The 20,244-nt window shown below is 41.0% G+C and overlaps 1 protein-coding gene across 2 annotated transcripts in view; it reads right to left on the reverse strand.

Moving 5' to 3' along the window:
* Positions 1-20,244, reverse strand: part of prex1 (phosphatidylinositol-3,4,5-trisphosphate-dependent Rac exchange factor 1) — a 79,227-nt gene that overhangs the window by 38,607 nt on the left and 20,376 nt on the right. For both annotated transcript variants that reach the window (XM_085443242.1, XM_085443241.1), the window contains exons 4-10: positions 15,911-16,015; positions 13,639-13,740; positions 13,357-13,518; positions 10,666-10,799; positions 10,247-10,362; positions 8,468-8,617; positions 4,424-4,571 (exon numbers count right to left, since the gene is read on the reverse strand). In XM_085443242.1, the coding sequence (XP_085299368.1) occupies positions 4,424-4,571; positions 8,468-8,617; positions 10,247-10,362; positions 10,666-10,799; positions 13,357-13,518; positions 13,639-13,740; positions 15,911-16,015 (917 nt within the window). The remainder of the gene's footprint in view (positions 1-4,423; positions 4,572-8,467; positions 8,618-10,246; positions 10,363-10,665; positions 10,800-13,356; positions 13,519-13,638; positions 13,741-15,910; positions 16,016-20,244) is intronic.

The following is a 20,244-nucleotide window of genomic DNA, read 5'->3' on the forward strand; positions in this document are numbered from 1 at the left end:
TATTGTGTCTGTATGTAAGCAAGCACTGCCTTATATTGCAGATTGTGGCTCTAACAGCTAAATGTGGCTAATGTACATGCTAATCATTGCTAGTTAGCAGAGCTAATACAGCGTTCTACCTTTAAATAATTTTTTAAACCCTATTTAACTGCAAGAAAAGCAGTTTATAATGTTTGTTTTTCTGCACTCTATTCCACTGATATAAGTATTGTTGTTAGGCCATGTGTCTTATACCAGAGCCATCTTTTTTTCTAGTATGCTCACACCATACAGCTAGCGAAATATATCCTAGCTACAGAACAGCTTCACTGTCATATGGCACTCTTATGCAATCTAGTATGTTCATACTATGGTAAGGCTTTTTAAGGATAAAATGTATTGCAGTTTGTTTTAGGAAAACAAATTCCACAAAAATGAATAGTTTATCTTTTCCTCCAGATATCCCTCACAGCTGCTTGAATACAAGCATTAACCATTCAAATGTAAGCACTTCTAAGCTCTGCTCACTTGTCTTCACACCCAGTGTGCGCAGAACAAATGTTTGAAGGAGAAAATTACATTCTCCCCTTCTTTGCCTTTCATGCTGCTGAGTGAAATCGCTTGCCCAGATAATGACGAACTGTGAACTGGAGAGAGCTGGTGCATGTTTGTGTCCGTGCATGTTCATTAATTCTGGGATTGAGCACGCCAGCATGGTAATAATTCTGAAAGCTGTATGTGTGAAATCTGTCCTTATGTGTGGATTTGCTTCCAGGCAGTCATGCAATAGATTTATTAGCCTAGTGTATGAGAAGAATGTGTAAATGTCAAGCGCATAATGTGTGCATGTGTATGTATGAAGTCAACACATAACCATATGCTCACATTGTATGCATGATTATATAGAAATCTTTGAAGAGAAAAGAGCATGCCAAGTGAGTGCTCTAACATGTAGAGCTGTATATGTGCATGAGCAAGTCCCGAGTTTCCTTTTCTCCCTCAAACTGAGAATAAAACATGATTTCATGATTGTAATATTTGTGAGTGTGTGTTCATTGTCTCCATTTATGTTCTTTGGCTGTTAAGTGACAATGACAGGGGACTCAAGTGAATGGTATGGGTATGTGGGTGTTATGTAAGAGTCAGGTTAATTTTGGGACACAGAGCTGTTATGGGAATGAACACAAAGATATACAGAGTAATACAGTAAAATTTAAGAAACCAACAGATTTTACTTCTAAATGCACACTAACAACACCTCATCAAGATTTTAAAAAATGTAATTTTCCAAACTTTTGTGTTTTGTTTTGTTTGAGACTTTTTTCCTGAAAACATCATTCATAATCTATTCCATTTGCATGACACTGTGGGTCAGAACCTTTGACCTTTTACTTGAGTTTAAAATTTTGTGGCTTTTATGACGCCACATGCTTAATTAAATCTTGCCTAGAGTTAACATGCATTGTGAAAATGACACGCAGGTTAGTTTTACACCCAACAGAAGCAGAGGCAAAGAACCATAAAAGCCTGTAAATTCTACAAGACATAAATAGAAAGACATAAAAAAGACAGCTGGATTTTCTGTGTTTTTGTGCATTGCATTAGTACAGAGTGTATAATATAAAGTATACTGCACCAGAGCCTGAAAATATATTTTACCACATAAATGTCCATTACAGATGTAGTGTTTTACACCTTAAAAATGTATTGTTATGGAGCTACTATTAGCAAATCTTCTATCAATAAATATTGTTTCAAAATCATATAGTTATTGTTACAAATATACATTGGACAACCTTGTTAAGCCTGTTTGGCCGCATCTCTTTAAACTTAAATTTGGGTGTTTTCACTTTCATCCACAGATGCGTTTAATCAAGCACCTACTGATGCGGTCTGTCTTCACCAACACTTGTTTTTTTTTTTAAAGAGTCATTTTAAAAAGCTCACTGAATCTAATCGTGGTCTGATTTGAGTGCCTACAACTTCCAAACATGCAAAAAGAAGTCTTATTGAATAAAAGTCTCCTCTTGTTTACTTAATTTATGAACTCAGTAAATAGTTTCCTAATAAGTATATGATCTCAACTGCTAATTTCAGATCTGATCATTATGCCCATCCATTCATTACCTTGCACTTCATTTTCATCATTTCATCATCATTTTCAGAGTGACAGAGGAGCGGGGCCAATACCAGCTACGATAGGGGGAGAAGTAGGGTACACCTGGACAGTTCAGCAGTGTGTCGCAGGGCTAACAAAAAGAGACAGACGACCATTCACACCTATGGGCAATTAGAATTGCCAATTAACCTAACCCCACTAACTGCATGTCTTTGGACTGTGAAGAATCCACAGTACCTGGACAGAACCCATATAAACAGCTCTAGCCAGATGGTGGATTCAAACCCAGGACCTTCTTGCTGTGAGGCAATGTGTCCATGTGTCGCCCATTAGGACTGAAAATTACGGTTTCATCAGAGTCAATAAGGCAGTATATAAGACATGTCTTCCGCATAATTTAGTAAATTGTTTTGCTGGTTTCAAAACAGCACAATGGCTAAAACTTTACATATAGCCAGTGGTGCCATCCCAACCCCCCTTTAACCATGCCCTTGCACAAATATAGTGGAGCAGAAGCAGATTGGAATGGAGCTGAACACTTGAGGTGCTCTTCCTAGCCAGAGGTCTTATAATGGAAAGATGGGCACAACCAAAATTAAGCTAGTAAGGGAAAAAAAAAAAAGTGTTAACACCGGCAATTTTCCACAACAGTGACTTGATGGAATTAGGCTATCAACACAACAGAGTCCTATCAAACCGGAGTCAGCATCTCCGTTTAATGCAATAAGCACTAAATCTATGACCGTTGCTAATTTCATCAGAAAAATAAATGCAAAGATGATCTGATATCGTCGTGTTGGTGTGGTTCCCAGATCATCATGAAAATGTTGTTCCAGGATCAACATTGCAAGTGACCAATCACATTGTTCTGATGTTATTCTTTTGCGCGCCAAGCCATTGTGCATTTATGAAATTCCAATGTTGCAAGGACAATATCAGTTCTGCTTATCGTTTATTAAAGGGTTACGGTTAGGGTCAGGGTCCGCTGATCGGCGGACAGAAGCGGTTTCTCACAGCTTAAGTACAGTTTTTTGTTTTACGGCAGTTTTTCCCGAAGTCGCAAAAGTATGACATCACAACATTCTGATTGGTCACTTGCAATGCTGATCCTGGAACAACATTTAGTATGATGATCTGGGAACAACACCAACACGACGATATCAGATCGCGTGGTTGCACTTACTGGCAGGAAATGAACGAGTGATAAAGTGAGGAAAGGGGGAGATGGTAGAATGATATGACAGTGAGTGTAAAGAGATGAGAGAGTAAGAAATTTAAAAATGCATTTATGGGGGCGGGCAAAAGCAGAAACACTCAAATTGGAAAACGATCGAAAGCTACTGTTCTGATAGTGACCTGAACTGAAAGTATTTGGTGATGAATCATTGCCTTCCAGAGAAGATGATAAAAAGGGAATATGCTCTGACTATGAAAGCTTACACACACACACACAAACTTGCACAGATACGGACACATAGTATGGCAAACTATAATTCCTAGCAGAAACAGAAACTGATTTGAAAACATGGAAGAGTTAACTTGACTCTAATAAACACCACTGCATATTTTTAAAGTCTTATGAATTCACTTCTGGGCACCATCACTGGTGTGATTCCTCTGTTATCGTCCACTACATTTACTCATGCATAAAAAATACATTTTTAAAAACACTTTTGCGTGAGGTACGCATTTTATAATCTCTGATATACTGAGAGGCCGCTTTGGCAGTGTTGCAGACATTAATGCTTGCTCCCTGATTTCTCTTTACAAGAGCGGCCATCAGTCTCCATTGTAAGCGTTGCCTAGTTTTTATGTTTTGTTTCCCCGAGATGGTGCCAGAAAGAATTTTAATTGCTGCTCAGGATCTCACAAAAACTGATGTGCATGCAGAGGAAACGAGGGAAGTAGAAGCAAGTCTCTTATTTTCTTCTCACTGCACGGAGACATCAAGGGGACATAAAGTGGAATGGCCTGTTGAAGCAGCTAAAGGCCCTTTGCTAATGAAAGTCTCTGTGTCAGTGTGTGCTCAATGATATGGCGTGAGGTGGGGTGGTGGGGGGGGGGGGGGGTAGGCAGCAACGTGGCCCTTTCTATAACCCATGAGAGCAGACTGTGAGGGGGGCTCATTACAGTCAAGGGGATGCATGGATAAAGCAGTTTAGGCATTTTGCCAGGACTTGGGGAGACTGGATACCAGCGCCTTTGAAAGCCTGCTGATCTTACGTAAGAACAATTTGTAAAGACCCTCATGTGAACAGCGTGGCACTGCAGTCACATTCTTGAAACCTACAGAGACCCCCATACTCAGGAAGCCAAGAAACTCACTTTCCCATGAAGCACTTGGGCACAATGCTGAGCTTCTTTCTCCTGTCCTTAATCAGGTGTCGACTCTTGGTCATCATCATGTGGTAGAGCTTCTCGCCCTTTTCTGCAATCATCACATAGGCATCCCGCTCCATTCCCAGTTTGAGACCTAAAAACAACAAAAAACAAACATGAAGCAAGTTAGAGCTGCGAGGATTCACTGTATTTAATACAAGGACCTTCGACAGAGTAAGACTATGAAAAAATTTGGGAGCAGAAATCAATGAACAAACAAGATTTCAGCCAAGAAAAATATAGCCGAACCACTACAGGCACTGCACAGCTATCTACATAAAAGCAAAGAGGCAAAAACACGTCACGGTGCTGCTAGCCTGGACTGCATGTTTGCAGTCTGTTGTTGTACAGATGGAATGAAGCCATGCCGGCTTGGGTCTGCCACAAACCCAGATGTTAATCTCCCCTAGACGAGCTGTTTTAGAGTAAGTCAAGTTCAAGAGGTCAGCGTGATCTTGATCTCGTTCCTGTGTCCGTTTGTTAAACATTATTCCTTTATTATAAAGCGGAATAAAGCATTGTTAGGCCTGCCACTCCAGTCTTCAGTGAGTATACCGTTTGTGCTGCTTAAAGTTGTTCAGGGCCTTGATGAACTTCTGGACAGCAAAGTGAGACTTTTGGACTCAAGCAACTCGACTCTGCTCCAACTGTGACTCCCTAATCTGCTGGACTCTACGGAGAGGCACATCAGGCTCCCAAACTGCAAAGTGCTATATTTCAAAAGCGACACACATGGGGCACCACTACAGTTCACTGGGTAAAATGTAATGATCAACATTTTACCTTTTTACTATATCTTTTGCTATTTTAAAACGTTTTACAGCAGCTTTTGTACTAAAATATTACCAAGTGTATTAGCAATTAATTTTTTCTGCTAATTCTCTCAAATAATTCATTTTATTACCTCAGCCAAGAGGGTTATGTTTGCGTTGTGTGTCATTCATCAAAATGAATTCAGATCAAACTTTGTAAGGGTGTAGAGCGGGGTCATGTTTACAATCCGTTCAAATTTAGCTTACACCCATCAAGGTCTTCAAGGTCAACTTAATGATTTATTGGTCGAAAATTGCCTTTTAAAAGTCTTATAACTTAAAAACTATGATTCTCACATGTGTCGTGTGTATTATCAACATATGGAAAGTACCATATAGATGTTTAAAATATGTGTCACATTTGAGACCTCACTTCTTCTTCAAGGTCAATAGTTTGATCTGCTAATGTGCTAGTAATGCTATATAGATATAAAACTATGCATTTTCTGACTGCAATGATTTGCATTGACAACGTATAGTCATATAGGGAGTGATTCTTTTTTTCGTGTTACTTTGTACTTGTTTTCAAGGTCTAATGAGGTCACACTTTCATAAAATGTCCTTTCTTTAAAACTGTGCTTAAAATATCACTAACTTTGTTTATACTGGCAACATTTAGGAAATGATACTGGTATGTGGGGATTCAAAATATCGTGTCACATTCGACCTCTGACCTCACTTTTGTTTTTCCATTTTTTTATGCCTTGTGCCCAAGTATACTTTATATTATATATTTTCAGCATTATTAATACTTTATAGATATCTGTGGTGTTCGGGATAAACTATGCAATGATGCTGAAAACTTATACCCTTTAAAATGCATTATTCAAGTCAAACCATTTAAAAAGGCAGGAACTTGAGTGATGGTGTAGGATTGTGACCCACTGAAAAGAGGGGAGGTGGGGCGAACAATGCAAAAAGTTGCACAGCTTATTCTAGAATCCAATTTTCTCCTTTGATTCTTCGGAGATCTCCACTGGCTGTGATGGAGGTGGGGTTATATTACATTTGGCAGCAGCTGGAGTAGACTTAAACAATGAGTGTCATTGAACAACAGACGGGACCTGTCCAGCGGAGACGCCCCCCCCCCCCCAGATTCTGCTCCAGCTGTCAGAGCTTGTCTTGTACTACTCCTCATCTTCCCATGCTCACTGGCACGAGATAAAACCCTATCACGGTATCCGACGTCCGTTTTCTCTTAAACTTCCACAAAAACACTGATACGAGAACACCGCTTCCAGCTGGCAGTTGTTGAACAATGAAAGTCCTTTTGGGGGGTTGGGGGGCTTTAAAGGGAGTCATATGTCTAACACGGTAAAGGACTGGAGCAAAAAAGGAGAAAAAAAAGCTACAACAAGTAAGCCATGTCAAGAAAACTAATAATGCATGCAGGGAGAGATGTGAAAAGGATCGCTGCCAGGATTTATTACAGTAAAACATGCTGCTGTCTAGACGGGTAAAGAGCTTGGAAGAAAGGTAAGCACAGTGAAAGCAGAGTGTACGGCAGTGAGGGTAACAGAAGGGGAGAGAGTAGGGAAAATTGGGAACTGTGACTGATCTGGCATCTGTTCGCCTCAGGTCGATTTCCGCCGGGTTGAAACTCAACACCACAGGCTGCAGCACACTCCTTCATACTCGTTCCTTTTCTGAAACCCTTTCATCACAGAATCGGATGCCGATAACGTCAAACTCTGCTCCAAATCCTTCAATGGGGTCCGAAATCGCAGATGTAAGTTTAAAAAACGACTAAGGTTAAATTGAGTAATTGTCCTCCGTTAAACAGCAGACACAGCTAAATCTTCATTCATTTGGATTCAGCCAAATCATTGTCCGACTGCTTTTGGGGTTTAGCCATCAACATTATCAGGTGGCCCGTTTTGTGTCCCAGCAAAACCAGTCAAAGCCTTTTACACCGTCTAATTCGGCGAACATAACAGAGACAGATGGCTGGAGCTGAACAGGTGGGGACACATTTGGAGGCAAAAGAGTCAGAAGTTGAAAGGAAACAAGATGATCGCTTGTCATTGCTAATTACAAAATGAGTGGAAGTGGTGCTGGGGTTTCTATTTTCTATTAATGAATGAACACTAAGTGCATTTGACTCTCTGCACATTAATGCAAATATGTGCCACGATCACTTCCTCGTGACACTTCAAGGGTTGCCAAAAATGCATATCAAAAGTTTTACCACAGTAAAAATAGATGCAGATTCATTAAAACACACTTGTTTCACAGAACTGTTTCACTTTCTTTGAAAAGTGAAAGCTTTTCTATTTTAAGCATTTGACCAGGATGCCTTTTTTATCCTCTTTGTCAATGAAGATGTTTTTGTTGACAGTAAATGCTCTGATTTGCCAAATGTGCCACTGTCACTAATTTCTCTTTCTTCCTCTCGCAGCTTCTACCACAAGGGTCAACCAGGTAACCTCCCAAATGTCATGTCACCTAAGCCTCTGTTTTACAAACAAAGGCAGGCAGCTCATTCAAGGTGGGACATGGCTGCGGGATGTGAACATCGTATCCAGGTCAGAAGCACATCCACAGTCATTAGTGGGTGCCAGCTGAGGTGCTTTGATAGTTTGGGTATATAGAGTGACGCCGACATGTAGGGCAGCTTACCAGCCAGCAGCAGAAGCTGCCAAACAGGATGGTTACAGCTAAAAATCAGGAAAAGCAAAAGCCAAAACAAGCTCCCACACAGAGACTTCAAAGTATCGGGCATGCTATTGAACTGACAAACGATTCCTAGAGCATTCAGAAAAAACACGTGTCTAACAAAAGTGATAACTGCATTCCACTAAAAACAGTCATGGTACTGGACAAGCTGAATCTTTGATCCTGCATACTGGAATGTATTAAGTAACATTAACTCCACCTGTGTATTTCCGATTTACATCTATTCTTGGAATGAAAGTAAAGAATGCGGCATGAAAGATAACGAGTAAAAGAAAAACGGAATCTTGCAGATCAAGAAAAGCAAGACTTTCAGCTTGTGACTGAGAGCAGAAGGCAATACATACAAACACAGTGAAACACGCCAACAAAGGGAAAACAGAGTCGCTCTCATACGCAGACTTTCTTGCAAAAGCACGATTACAAAATAAAAGGATTCTGGTTTGTCGCCATCTGCCCCACAAACTACACAGTAGAAATGTCCTTTTAGAAAAATGCCACTTACTCTCTCTTTGCTCCCGTTCCCTCAAGATGGCATCCAGCCACTTCTGCTTGTCCTCGGCGTTTTTGGCCATGCAGACAAACCACTTATTTTTTGCTGTGTTGTGGATCTTCCAGCCATTGGTCACTGTGTAGTTGTTGCTGTGATAGTCCGCTGGGAAGCAAAAAGATGGAAGACTGTTAGGCTAAGGTGACCTCGCAGTTTTCTTTAAGGCTCAAAAACAATTCAAATGTTTACCTGTAACAGGAACCTCAAAGGTAAGTAAAGAAAGTAGTTACTGCAATCAAGTCACATGTGTAAAGTTAGCATTAAAGCTATCTTTACAGAGGATTTACAACCTCACGGGATGATTTACAAGCCAATTAAGATGACACAGAATGCACACTAAGAGTAGTGAAAGGACCGTTTTTTCACCGACTCGACAAAAATCGCTCCTCGTACCCCTTTCTAATTTTATCATCCATTTAGCTGCAGGTGAACAGCTACTGAATAATGAATGGCCGCTGGTAATGGAGTGCATTAGCTTCGTGCTCAAAGGTCATAAAAATAGATCAGATACTACAGATCACAGGGAGCAGAGCCTGCTGTTCCATGGGAGTTCGGGTGTTGAAACACACTCCCATACTGTGCCGAGACCCTTTTCAGCCACTCAGACGGAAAAGAGGGATTCTAGGAAAAATGATTTAAGTACCGGTATATGCAGTAGACCTATTGGGACAGCTACAGATTGCAAGTGAAGCGGTTCTTTTATCTCTTAATTTTTGCAAATGTGAAGACTTTTGCCCTAATTTTACAACAAATTACCTAAATGAATCAAATTTAAGTCACCTTTATATAACTGTGTGGCGAAAGGTTTCAGGTCACTTGATGCTGGTTAATTCCACTCCATCAAAGCTGTCAGCATTAGATAATCAGATAATCTGTGTTCTGAGACTTCACACATGTATGCATTTCCAATGAGGTAGCCCTAAGTTCTACGAATAAGGCCTGTTTTTCTTTGTGGTTTCCCTCTCAGCTATCTAAATGTGACAGCTAACATGCAGAAAAAGGTCATGTGAGCTTGCAAAATAAATTGCCAGCATAGAAGAGAGAGACGGAAAAAAAAAAAGAGGAAACGTGAGCGGAAGGACCGAGCGTTTCTTCATCAGGGGACAGCGAGTACCAACCCAGCATGGTGCCTCGCAACTAAACCACAAGAGCAAAGCACAGGGGTGACCGTATCACTCCAAGACTGCAGATGAGTCGCGCGATGGTATGATATCTCACCCTGAATGAGAGCACAATAATTTTATCACCTAGCTCAGGATTGTGTTTTTGCACTTGAGATTTTTATCGACACCTAAACCTATTCCTGCGTTGTTGACATCAAAAAGGTGGTATATGAGTTTGTGAGCTACATCCTGTTTGAAACTAGGCACACACATATGATACTCCACCCTAACTGTCAACAAAGTACCTGATTCATTTCCAATCGACAGTTTTTAAAAGGCACGGCTTTATGAACAAAGACCTGAAGTTTTTAAAAGGCACGGCTTTATGAACAAAGACCTGAAATCAAAAGCGAGCAGTGTATGCAAATAGCACCTCTACCGTTGAAATTTTCTACACTGGCTTGATTATTTACAACAAAAGAAAAGAAAAAGGGAACAGATAGAGAGACTGAGTTGCCTCATAAATAACAAGAACCTCGTGAGAAATGGTTCAATAAATACTCTGGAAGACTTAAATGATTGACAGCATATAGACGGTCTCGCAAGGTGACGCTGCTGGGCAAACACAAACCTGTTCCATCCTCCACATTTTCCACCTCCATCACCTCTGTGTTAATTCGGCCCCTGAACACATAGAGAGGCCCGTTGATAGACTTGGTCCTCTTGGTGGACTTCTTTCCAGAAACCCTGGGAAAAGGGACAAACACCGTGGTTACAGTCATCAGGGAAAACATCTGCTGATGCCAGTGCCGTGTGTCTGGAGGACATTCATATTCATAAAGTTGCAGGTATTGGAGCCAGCAGACACACGTAGGTGTTTTTGTTTTGCTTGCATGTTAAAGATGCGTCTACATTAGCAAGAATGTGGGCATTTGCTCTAATTTTCCACGTCTGGCTTCCTTACGCTGGTCTGCTAATAAAAATAAAAAAGGTCTGAATGATTTCTTGTTCTCACTGCTCTTGGCCCACGGTTTTGAAGGCCTCCCTTACCTGGATTTCCTTTTGCAGTAAACCAAAAGGTTATCGAACAGGAAGAAGACACGTTCTTGGATGTTGCCTGCTGAAATTTTCAGAAGATTTCCATGAAGCAGGAGCTCTGTGCAGATATCTGTCAAGTTGGTTCCCTGAAGAAGAAGAAGAAGAAGAAGAAGAAGAAACACAAGATTAAAAGGGAAGATTGGTCATGTGCTTCAGTGGCTGTTTATTTTATTAGAGGAGAGCATGGAAACTTTTAGTACTCCCAGTACAGCAGAACTGACAGCTGCAAAGAAAACACCTCTGCCTGCATCAAAACTTAAAGAGTTCACAACCTCATTGAAACAATATAAAATTCAACTTTCACACTCTGACCAGTTTGTTTTCATTCCTTCCTCAATGATAGGGAAGACTGAACACAGCTGCTCCACCCCCCTCCGCTCATCTTCATTTTTACATTTCTCCAGTTCAAAAATATAAAAATATGAACTGTGTGCTGATCCAAGCTGGGACAATTAGCCTCACGCTGGTTAGTCACTGAACTTGTGATGGGGGGGGGGAGGAAACAAAACATATTTTAATCATTTATTCTCCTTTCAGGATGCAAATGTTTGCACACAAACAGCTAAAAATACATCCCTACATATAAAAACACACCTATATAGATATAGGTAGATAATATATGGATAGAAGGGAATTTGTGCAGGGAATCTGGCACAAATCTGTGTACGGCAATCATGCCGAGCGAGGTTTAAAAACCGTTTTTAGAAGCCCAGCCCATTACAATGCACTTAAACAATAAGATGTAATGTGTTACTCTACCGCCAACCACTTTCACAGGGTGTGATCAGCTCTTACATAAAAAGCCGTTTCTCGTCAGCTATCAAATGGACCACAGCGCATTAAGACTGAAACGACTGTTTCTCTTAAAACAGTGACACAAACGTTATGCACTGAACCGACAATCTGTGTGTTAAACACAAGATTTTAGATTACACTTCCTGCACAAGACACGAATGACCAAATGTGAAACATTAATTGATCGAACTTAGCCTGGATAACGTTCTATAGAGAAGGCCTGAGGTCACACACAGCTCGCTAAAGCTGTCAAAACAAGGCTACCAAGAAATATAATAATAACTCTAAAAGACAACTCATTACTCATTGTTCAACAGATCGTTCCACTCCAAATCATCTGGAACTAAACACACCCATGTGTGGACACCTTACTCCCTTTAGCCTGCAGGATACCCATCACCCTCTGTCACGTCAGCCAACAGATCTGGGCTTTAGTGTCATCTTTGAAGTTTCTAACTCCAGTCTACCAGAGACTTGTGGAAACCCCCACAGTGGGCCACACCAACTCTTAAGCATTCATAATCGATTCTCATGATTACATATCTGTAATAGATGTGTATATCTCCAAAGTTCATAGAGAGAAAAATGATTTTTTTGAGCTTTTCTTGTGACTGGGCTTGGGGGAGGAGATCATGTTTCACGCTCAAGTTAAACTGCACCAGTCTGGGGTTTGCTGGGAATAGGTGCAGAGAAAGGCTGGACCTGTGTTTACGGCCACATGATGCATGACTCAGTATGCAAAGGGTACACATGCGTGCACGTGCGTAGTGAATCCAAGCAGTAATGCGTTGCTACAACCAGCGGCCTCTACCATTAGGGCTGGAGGTGATTAGCCTTTGAGAGTGGCTGGAGAGAGGAAAGAAGAGCGAGACTAATGCTGTTAGGTTGAAGGCTCTACAGGGGGCAAGGTCAGAGTAAAGTGCCTTTCCATGACTCCTTTTTGTGTTTAGAGGAAAAGAAAAAATTTAAATCAGAACAATCTAACACAGGGGACAATTATTATATTTAGGAATTAAACTAGAAATCATTTAAATTATCCATTATCCTACATCGATGATGTAAAAAAATAGTGAAAATGTTTCTTGCACGTTTCAATAGCAGACTGACTCATTTAACCAACGGCACAAAACTGAAAGTTGTATCGTTTAAAATATTTTAAACCTTAATGCAAACTACTTCTGTACATTTGAGAGTTCACGAAACTCACTGAATAATTTCTCAGCATCTTCTGCCATCCTGATTGGCTAACTACATCAGCACCACTTCCTGAGGTCTATAAAGGACGTGGGACATTAGAATGGTTAAAGCTTAACAGTGAAAAACATAACTGATAAGCTGAAAAACCATTTGTTGTTTTTCTTTCTATTTTTCCAGAGGCACAGCTATCATATCAGAGTCAAACTGCAACTTCTTTCAGAGGGAATGGCAGGTTTTGGCAAGCAGATAGTGGGATGTCCCAGTGGGGCCCCTTCTCTGGTTCCATCCCTCAGTTTTGTCTTTTCTCTCCTCCAAAAGGTCCTACCACATCACCATCCCAGTACATGTGAGACTGAAGCCCTGCTGCTTAGGTCTCTTCTGATTGGGCAGCAAGCCCTCTGGCATCCCCCTCGGCACCCTGTGTGGGTGGATTGTCCCAGTGGTGCCCGCTAAGACAAGGCCTCTGTTGTGGTGGGTGAGGGAGGCGTGAAAAATTCACTGGACCCTTCACACGGCTCTCAAGCCCTGTCTGTGGCCCCTGTGCTTAAAGCAGTGATTTGGCTACAGCGGAGTTTAACTGTTAAGATAGATGAGGATAGCAGAGGTTGAGGTCTTTCTCAAACATGTCGATGAACATGTCTTTCTCCTTACCTCCCATCCTTCGATGTGGGACTGCAGCTGTTCCAGGGCCTCCAGTTTCTCCATCTGCCTTTTAGTCTCATTGATGTTGGAGCAGACGGCCTTCATGGCCTGCAGAGCCTCCTCCACCGCCGGATAATCTGCATGCTTCTTGGGAGTCCTCTTTAGCAGCTCCTAAGACGAGGAAGATGGAGGTTTTAAAAATAAGAGACGCTGGTCTCATCACAGACCTGTTTCTGATTATTATTATTTGATGTCAGGGTCAAGTTTCTTATTGTAGCAGGTGCACAGTACCTTCAGCAGCAGGGGGTACTTGCAAATCCTCTGAATGGGAGTGAGGAGGTAGCCCTCCAGGGGAATATCTGTGCTTTTCTTCCCTCCAAGCAACATACAGTGCTTAAGAAGAAAGGAAAATAAAGATTATTAATAACCTCCCCCACCAAAAAAACAATACATGTTAATGCACATTGTTGTATAAATGATTATGTGTCTAAACATCAGGTTGAAAAATCTTGGTGTAAAGCAAAAACAAAACATGCTTCTCTTCATTTTTTCTATTTTAAACTTATGTTTTGTTTTTTTGGGAGGTGGTTTTGTGCAAAGTTAAACATCCGTCTGGTTTTGCTTCACTCAGAGGAAAGCAAGGTTGAAATGTTGCTACATTTCTTCTGCTTCACTAGTGGAAACACCCTCAAAAACATCCCCTCTTTTCACCAAGGATCACTTTGAAACCTCCGTAACGTCACCTCATTCCACAGAATATTTGGGCTTTGAAAAAAAGACCCCCTAAGCAGCTGAATATAGGTGTTTTCTTTAAGAGTAAAAGGGAAAAAAAAGCAGTTACAGTTACAGTCATGGTTTCTCTATGCTTGATATTTTTTTGCTAGAGTGCATCCTGTCAGGATGGGAAGAGAGATCAAAAGCAGCCATGCCGATAAACCACTAGTGTTTATCAGTGGGTAGAAATGTAAGAGATCAGTTTAGAGCTAAATAATCTCCTCGTAATACCCTTCTAGCAGGAGGAGTCGGTGCGGAGGGTTAGGCTTTTTCCAGTAGCATTTTTGATGGGAAAATGTGCAACTTTGGAATTCCACAAATTCCTAATGTGTTAAACACTTGCCCCTCGCCACTTCTCGCCCACACCGCCGCTCCTATACAGACTTTCTCATGCTTTCATTCCCTCTTATCTTTTGCTTATTTGTAATCTGCCAGCTTAAAAGCCAGAATTCCCTCTTCTCTTCATTCTGACCTCCTTCTTGCTTTCACTTCACTTTTCTCTGTAGTCTTCCAATGCAATTAGCACTTGCAGTTTCTGGGTACAATTTCAGAAGCTCTCTCAGTTGTGTGATTAAATTTGGATGGAAACTGTGTAATCCAGAAAAAAAAATCCAATGGGATTAAACGTAGCTGGGGGAAAAAGCTAATGGCAATACATATTATACTGCCTTTAAATTACCATGAAAATGATTTGTAGCAGTTAACAAAATAACAAACTGACAAATGTAGATGCAAAACTTGAGTCTCTTCTAAATATAATTTTAAAAGCTTCCCATATTTTCTACGCCGGTACCTCACGCACGTTCAAATCTCAGTGACTCCGTGTCGTTTCTGTTTTGCTGATTGTTGCTACACCAAACATGTGAGCTCATCCGACAATTTGAGATGACAAAGCAGGTCTGACAACCACTTTAATACAAAAGCAGATGTTGTGCAGTGATTTTATTTTGGATTCGTTATTGTGGCGCTAGACCCAACTAATCAATTGTAGCATGACACGGCCAGGAGGAGGATGTGGGGGGTGCAGCGCAGCACAGCAACAGTGATCCTACTTTTTCCCACTCCTGTGGCTCAGAATAAAACCATGGAAGCAAACCATCAGGCAGTGACAAACGTGGGGCTTCAGATCTCTTGGCCAATCCCAGAAAGGCTGCCAACTCTCCACAGCTGGCTGGCCCAGGATCTGCACATGATTTCAGTGGCTGGACCCCAGCTCAAAGGCCTTCCCCCCTTTTCCCCATTCTAAAGTTGATTGTCCAGGGCCCAAAGGTTTGAGTGTCAAAACACGGAAACAGCTGGCAGTGGAAACACTACGAGACCAACAATGCATTAAAGTGACCTTGATGCTGGTCGCATCCTGTCCGCACAGGAGGAAACATTTGACCTCATTTCGGTTTCTGCCCTTTATTCAAGTGTTAACATGGAAGTGCAGGTGATATGAATGAAGGAGAAAAAAAAGGGGCGGATGATGAAGAAATAAGCAAGATGAGGCTCTTGGGAGGAAAGAAATGTAGGGCAACGGAAGAAGGCAGGGAAATATACCAGCAAGAAAATAGGATGTATTATGGGACCAAAAAAGGATGCATGAAACTCATGAGGCATACAATACTGGAAACTTTTTTTTGGAAGATTTTATTTTTTCATTATTAAATAATTATGAGGAAAGAAGTTAGAGTCATAACGAGAAAGGGAAGGAAGGCAATTAAATTTTAGAAGCAAGGCAGATTTGATGACTCGAGGAGCGTGCAAGGACAGGACAAGTCAGAGGAGAGGAGCACTGGTGTCTTACCAGTAGGAAGGTCCTTATGTCGGGGATCTTGTTCAGCTCCATGAGAAGCCTCAACGCCTTTTCATGGTTACTGCAGTACTCGCCGTATACTGAGAAACTGTCCCTCTGCAAAAAAATAAAATAAAATAACAGGTTCAGGGTTGTATGCCAGGGACTTTGTAGCCAATCTGACTAACTACTGCACACATGATCAATCTACCAAGACAAAGACACTTGACAGCAGAAACTGGGCCTTCAGTTGATGCTTTAGTAGTAATGTGTCAACACACTGTTTATATCACATCAATAACTGAAGCTACACAACAAGGAAATTTAGCAGAGCATTTGCCCCTCACTGCTCTTTCCTCCAGGCTTTCAAACAGGGCTAGTATTTAGGCAGACAACAATGCCGAGAGCACGCAGCTCAGCTGTCAGTACATCATCGAGTCATGCTGAGAACTCTCAGAAAGCAGCATGAGGTTTTGTTGTGATAAAACCAATTAGTTTAATAGCGCGTGCACACATACGGAGAACAACACGCTTTAGAACCGCTTTTTTCTGTTGTAATGTAAATATTGGAGCTAATGGCGTGTGTCTCTGCAGCCATAAGGGCCGTCATTATTCTGTTCGTTATGCTTTGTGTCGTTACCCTGATGAAAAGTGAAGAGTAAACAATGCATATGAAAAATGTTTAATTATTATTATTACAGGAGAATGACTCTGCATTTAAAAATCAACCTATTTTTTATTTACAAATATATTCGATTTCAAGTTTAAAGGGGAGTGGAATAAGTCTTTCCAGTTGGGTGCAACATACACGGTACAAGCCCCGCCGATTCAACAGAATTTGTAAATCATTATAACATAATGTAACGTAGTAAACCACAAGAAAAGAATGTAAATAAAATTCTCTTTATGGACCATAGTGTCCTGTATTTAAACAAGTACAAAATCTCTTATCATGAATTACACACATATGATTTGAGAGTAGACAGACTGGTAAAAAGAGACACATCAACAAACGCAAACTGGAAATATTGTCTTCTGAGATGACTTCAATTAAATGTAGGTGGTTTGTAATTAAGCGTAGATGACATGGATTGCAAAGGGACCAAACGACTACTGCAGAAATACTTTCAGAACTATTTCACTCGTGAAGCAAAAGCATTCATCGACATCCTTTGTCACACTTCTCTTTTCAAAAGTAGCATGCGTCATAGGGGAAATTAATAAATAAACTACATACAAGATATAACAGTTCCTCTTTTTTTTTTTTAAGATTATAGCATCACTGTGTAGCAATGCAAACACACACCATAATGCAGAAGCTTCTGTCGGGTTGCCATGTTCTTTTCTTTACAATACGTAATTCAACACTTGGGCTGGTGGATACACAGTGTCCTGTGAACTGCATTATTTATGCAACACACTGTAGACAGCAGCATACACACTGCATCACAGCTGAAGTCAAACTTACACCCTGTAGCTTATAAACATCTCATGTATTCTTGGGAGTGTTGTAGTAATTGGGATGTGAAACTTTGTGCACGGTGGGGCCTGATGTTGAGGTCTAGTGAGTGAAACCATCACTTGAAACAGTCTTGTAAGTGAAATCCAAAACTGCAGGTGTGTGGACGCCACTTTCAGCCTTAACTGACGTGCAGTTGCCTGAAGGTGTTCGCATTCACATCTGGCCAGGCTACAATGCAGCAAAAGAATAAACAATACTCAGTCACTGATGGCACCTTTCAGATAACAAAGGCCTGCAAAACCAACTTCCTGTAGATGCGGATGTGCAATACACCCATGCACGTGGTTTTGCTCCCACACACATACACAGCTCGCCACTCAGTGTGCATGTGCCTGTTTTTACACCCCCCACCCCACCAAAAAAAACAAAAAAACTAACAAAACCACTGGCGGTGACAGACAGCACCAGCCAAACAAAGCTAACAGCTCTTTTTATAGAACCCCTCTCTACTCCATCTTATTCCCTTTGACCAGGGAGCTGAAACTCTTTTGTAGATGTTTACCACAAGTAGGCTGCACAGTGTAAACGGTGGGGATCTTTTAACCACACAGGGAGGACCACAAACACACCCAAAGCCACTTTTTGCAGGGGAGAACTGTACTACTGGGAGCAGCAGCTGGGTTGGCATATGGTGTGAAACCCCAGATTCTGTCAAACTGACTTAATACAGCACGCAGCTCAAGAAATCCTTTTGGTGTGCTTGTTCACACATACTGTATTCAACAGTGGCACAGTAACAAGGGCTATTACTATTGCTACTAACTCTACTACACATGCCAAGAGTTCTAATCATGACAGGATAGAATTAAAATCAACTGGGTTGTACAAAAAGCCCACGGGGAAAGCAATGCCTCGAGTTAATTAACTGAATTAACACTGAAACAGCACAACAGTAATGATAAACACTCACACACCAAAGAGCAGTGACTGAATTTACTCCTGTTTTGGCCTTCTCAATGTTTTTTTTTTCCTTTAGTTACTCAGATAAGGCGATGTGTTCTAGATTGCTATAAAGCAGTGATCAGAGCATCGTAGAGTCACTGCATCTTGTGGATAACGTACGGTTATAGCTTCTGAGCTGCTTGGGATGTACATCCTAACTCCAACCTCTATGCAAATTCAATTCAATGTTATTTATACAGAGCAAGATCATTATAAAAGTCTCCTCAAGGTGCTTTAATACAGAGAAGTAATCAATAATAGAGAGAAAACCCCAATCAGACAACCCCCTGCCTTTTAAACAGGAAGCAGCTGTGGCATTAAAACAGTATCAAAGTCTGAACTCACATCATCATAAAACTATAAGACTGTGCCCATTTGCTTGCAGAGCCTGCCCCCCCACAACAACTACACTCTGTCAAATCTGAGCATATGAGCATCGTCCCTCCCATCCTCACTCTCACATGAATTTCTTCACAATGTGATGATTTTTGTTGAATCAAAATCGAATCGCTTTGCGCAGCACAATGGGAGTTCGTGATTCTGTTTGCTTTGCGGCGTACTATTTGGCAAATCTTGCTTGCCTTGTAGATTTATCAGTTACTGATACACTGATTTTCAGTTGGGCTGTGCTGAAGCGGCCTTTCATGTTCTGTGCTTGGGCATTAAGTCCAACAAGATCAACTGAACTGTTCCTTAGCTCGCTTTTTCAAGCCCACAACGGTCAAACAAACTGGATTTGGGGGATTAAACACGCTGTGTGAGTACATCCTAAAACTAACTCAGCATTGTTCAAAATGTTCAACAATGTTTTGTTCTCCAAAAATATACATACGTCGTGTTAGGCTTCATAAATTGTCCGATTGAAACGTGAACAGCATAAAATTTAAGAGTTTAAGCATAGGAAAAGTAGCAGCATGACCCTAACCACCAACTTAAAACATCCAAAGGCTTTCCTTCAATACCTGTAACATGAGCACAATATGAATTCTGCTGGTCTGCTGCCAGGTAAAGAATATAGAACAGAATAATTAGCAATCTGAAGGTGGTGTTAGGGAATCCACTATATAAGTTTGCAATATATAACTATTTTTGCTCTCATTGCTATGTGCAATGAAACCCTTCTGCTCAACCCTTCTGCATGCCTCTGTGCAACTCCAACTATGCTTCTAACTGAGGCAAACTCTCAGGTATTTCCTTTCCTCAGATGACAACAACATAGTCGATTCAGGTACCTGTAAAGTAGCTTATAAGCCTAAACCGGCGCCAAAATGTGACGCTTTAATTTCTACTCCAAAAGACTGAAAAACATCACTTGTGCCCAGAATAGCGCAAAGATTTTGGGTGTTCCTTTGATAAACACAAGTCTTTATTCGAATCCTTCATCCCTGGAATGTTATTCTGGAGACTAAATGAGAGAGTAGCATCACACACACTGAGGAATCACATTGAGTCAAAGCAGAATGGGTGTAGTTCAGCGAGGTCAGAGCATGCATAATGACACGACTGTTGCTTCTTGCACAGCACTCGCATATACATTCCCTGAAATAGAGCAAATATTGACGTCTCTGATTTCTCCTCTGACATGAGTCACTTTTTCACCTCTGCACAGTTTAAATAATTCTCAGAATACCGTGATCTTTAAACAAGGGATTAACAAGTGTGTGTGTGTGTGTGTGTGTGTGTGTGTGTGTGTGTGTGTGTGTGTGTGTGTGTGTGTGTGTGTGTGTGTGTGTGTCTGGTCAAAAGAGGAAGGAGACATTCATGTTAGCCTCTAGTTAGTAAGATAAATAACAGTTGGTCAGAACTGCACAATGTTTTATTTCATTCACAATTTTATGACATCAGTGTTTCGGTTAAAGAGATTTATTTTTTATTTAATTCG

The sequence above is a fragment of the Copadichromis virginalis genome, linkage group LG20 (genome assembly GCF_057382275.1).
Source record: "Copadichromis virginalis isolate Kocher_CV1m ecotype Utaka linkage group LG20, C_Virginalis_male_GT1.1, whole genome shotgun sequence".
Lineage (NCBI taxonomy): Eukaryota > Metazoa > Chordata > Actinopteri > Cichliformes > Cichlidae > Copadichromis > Copadichromis virginalis.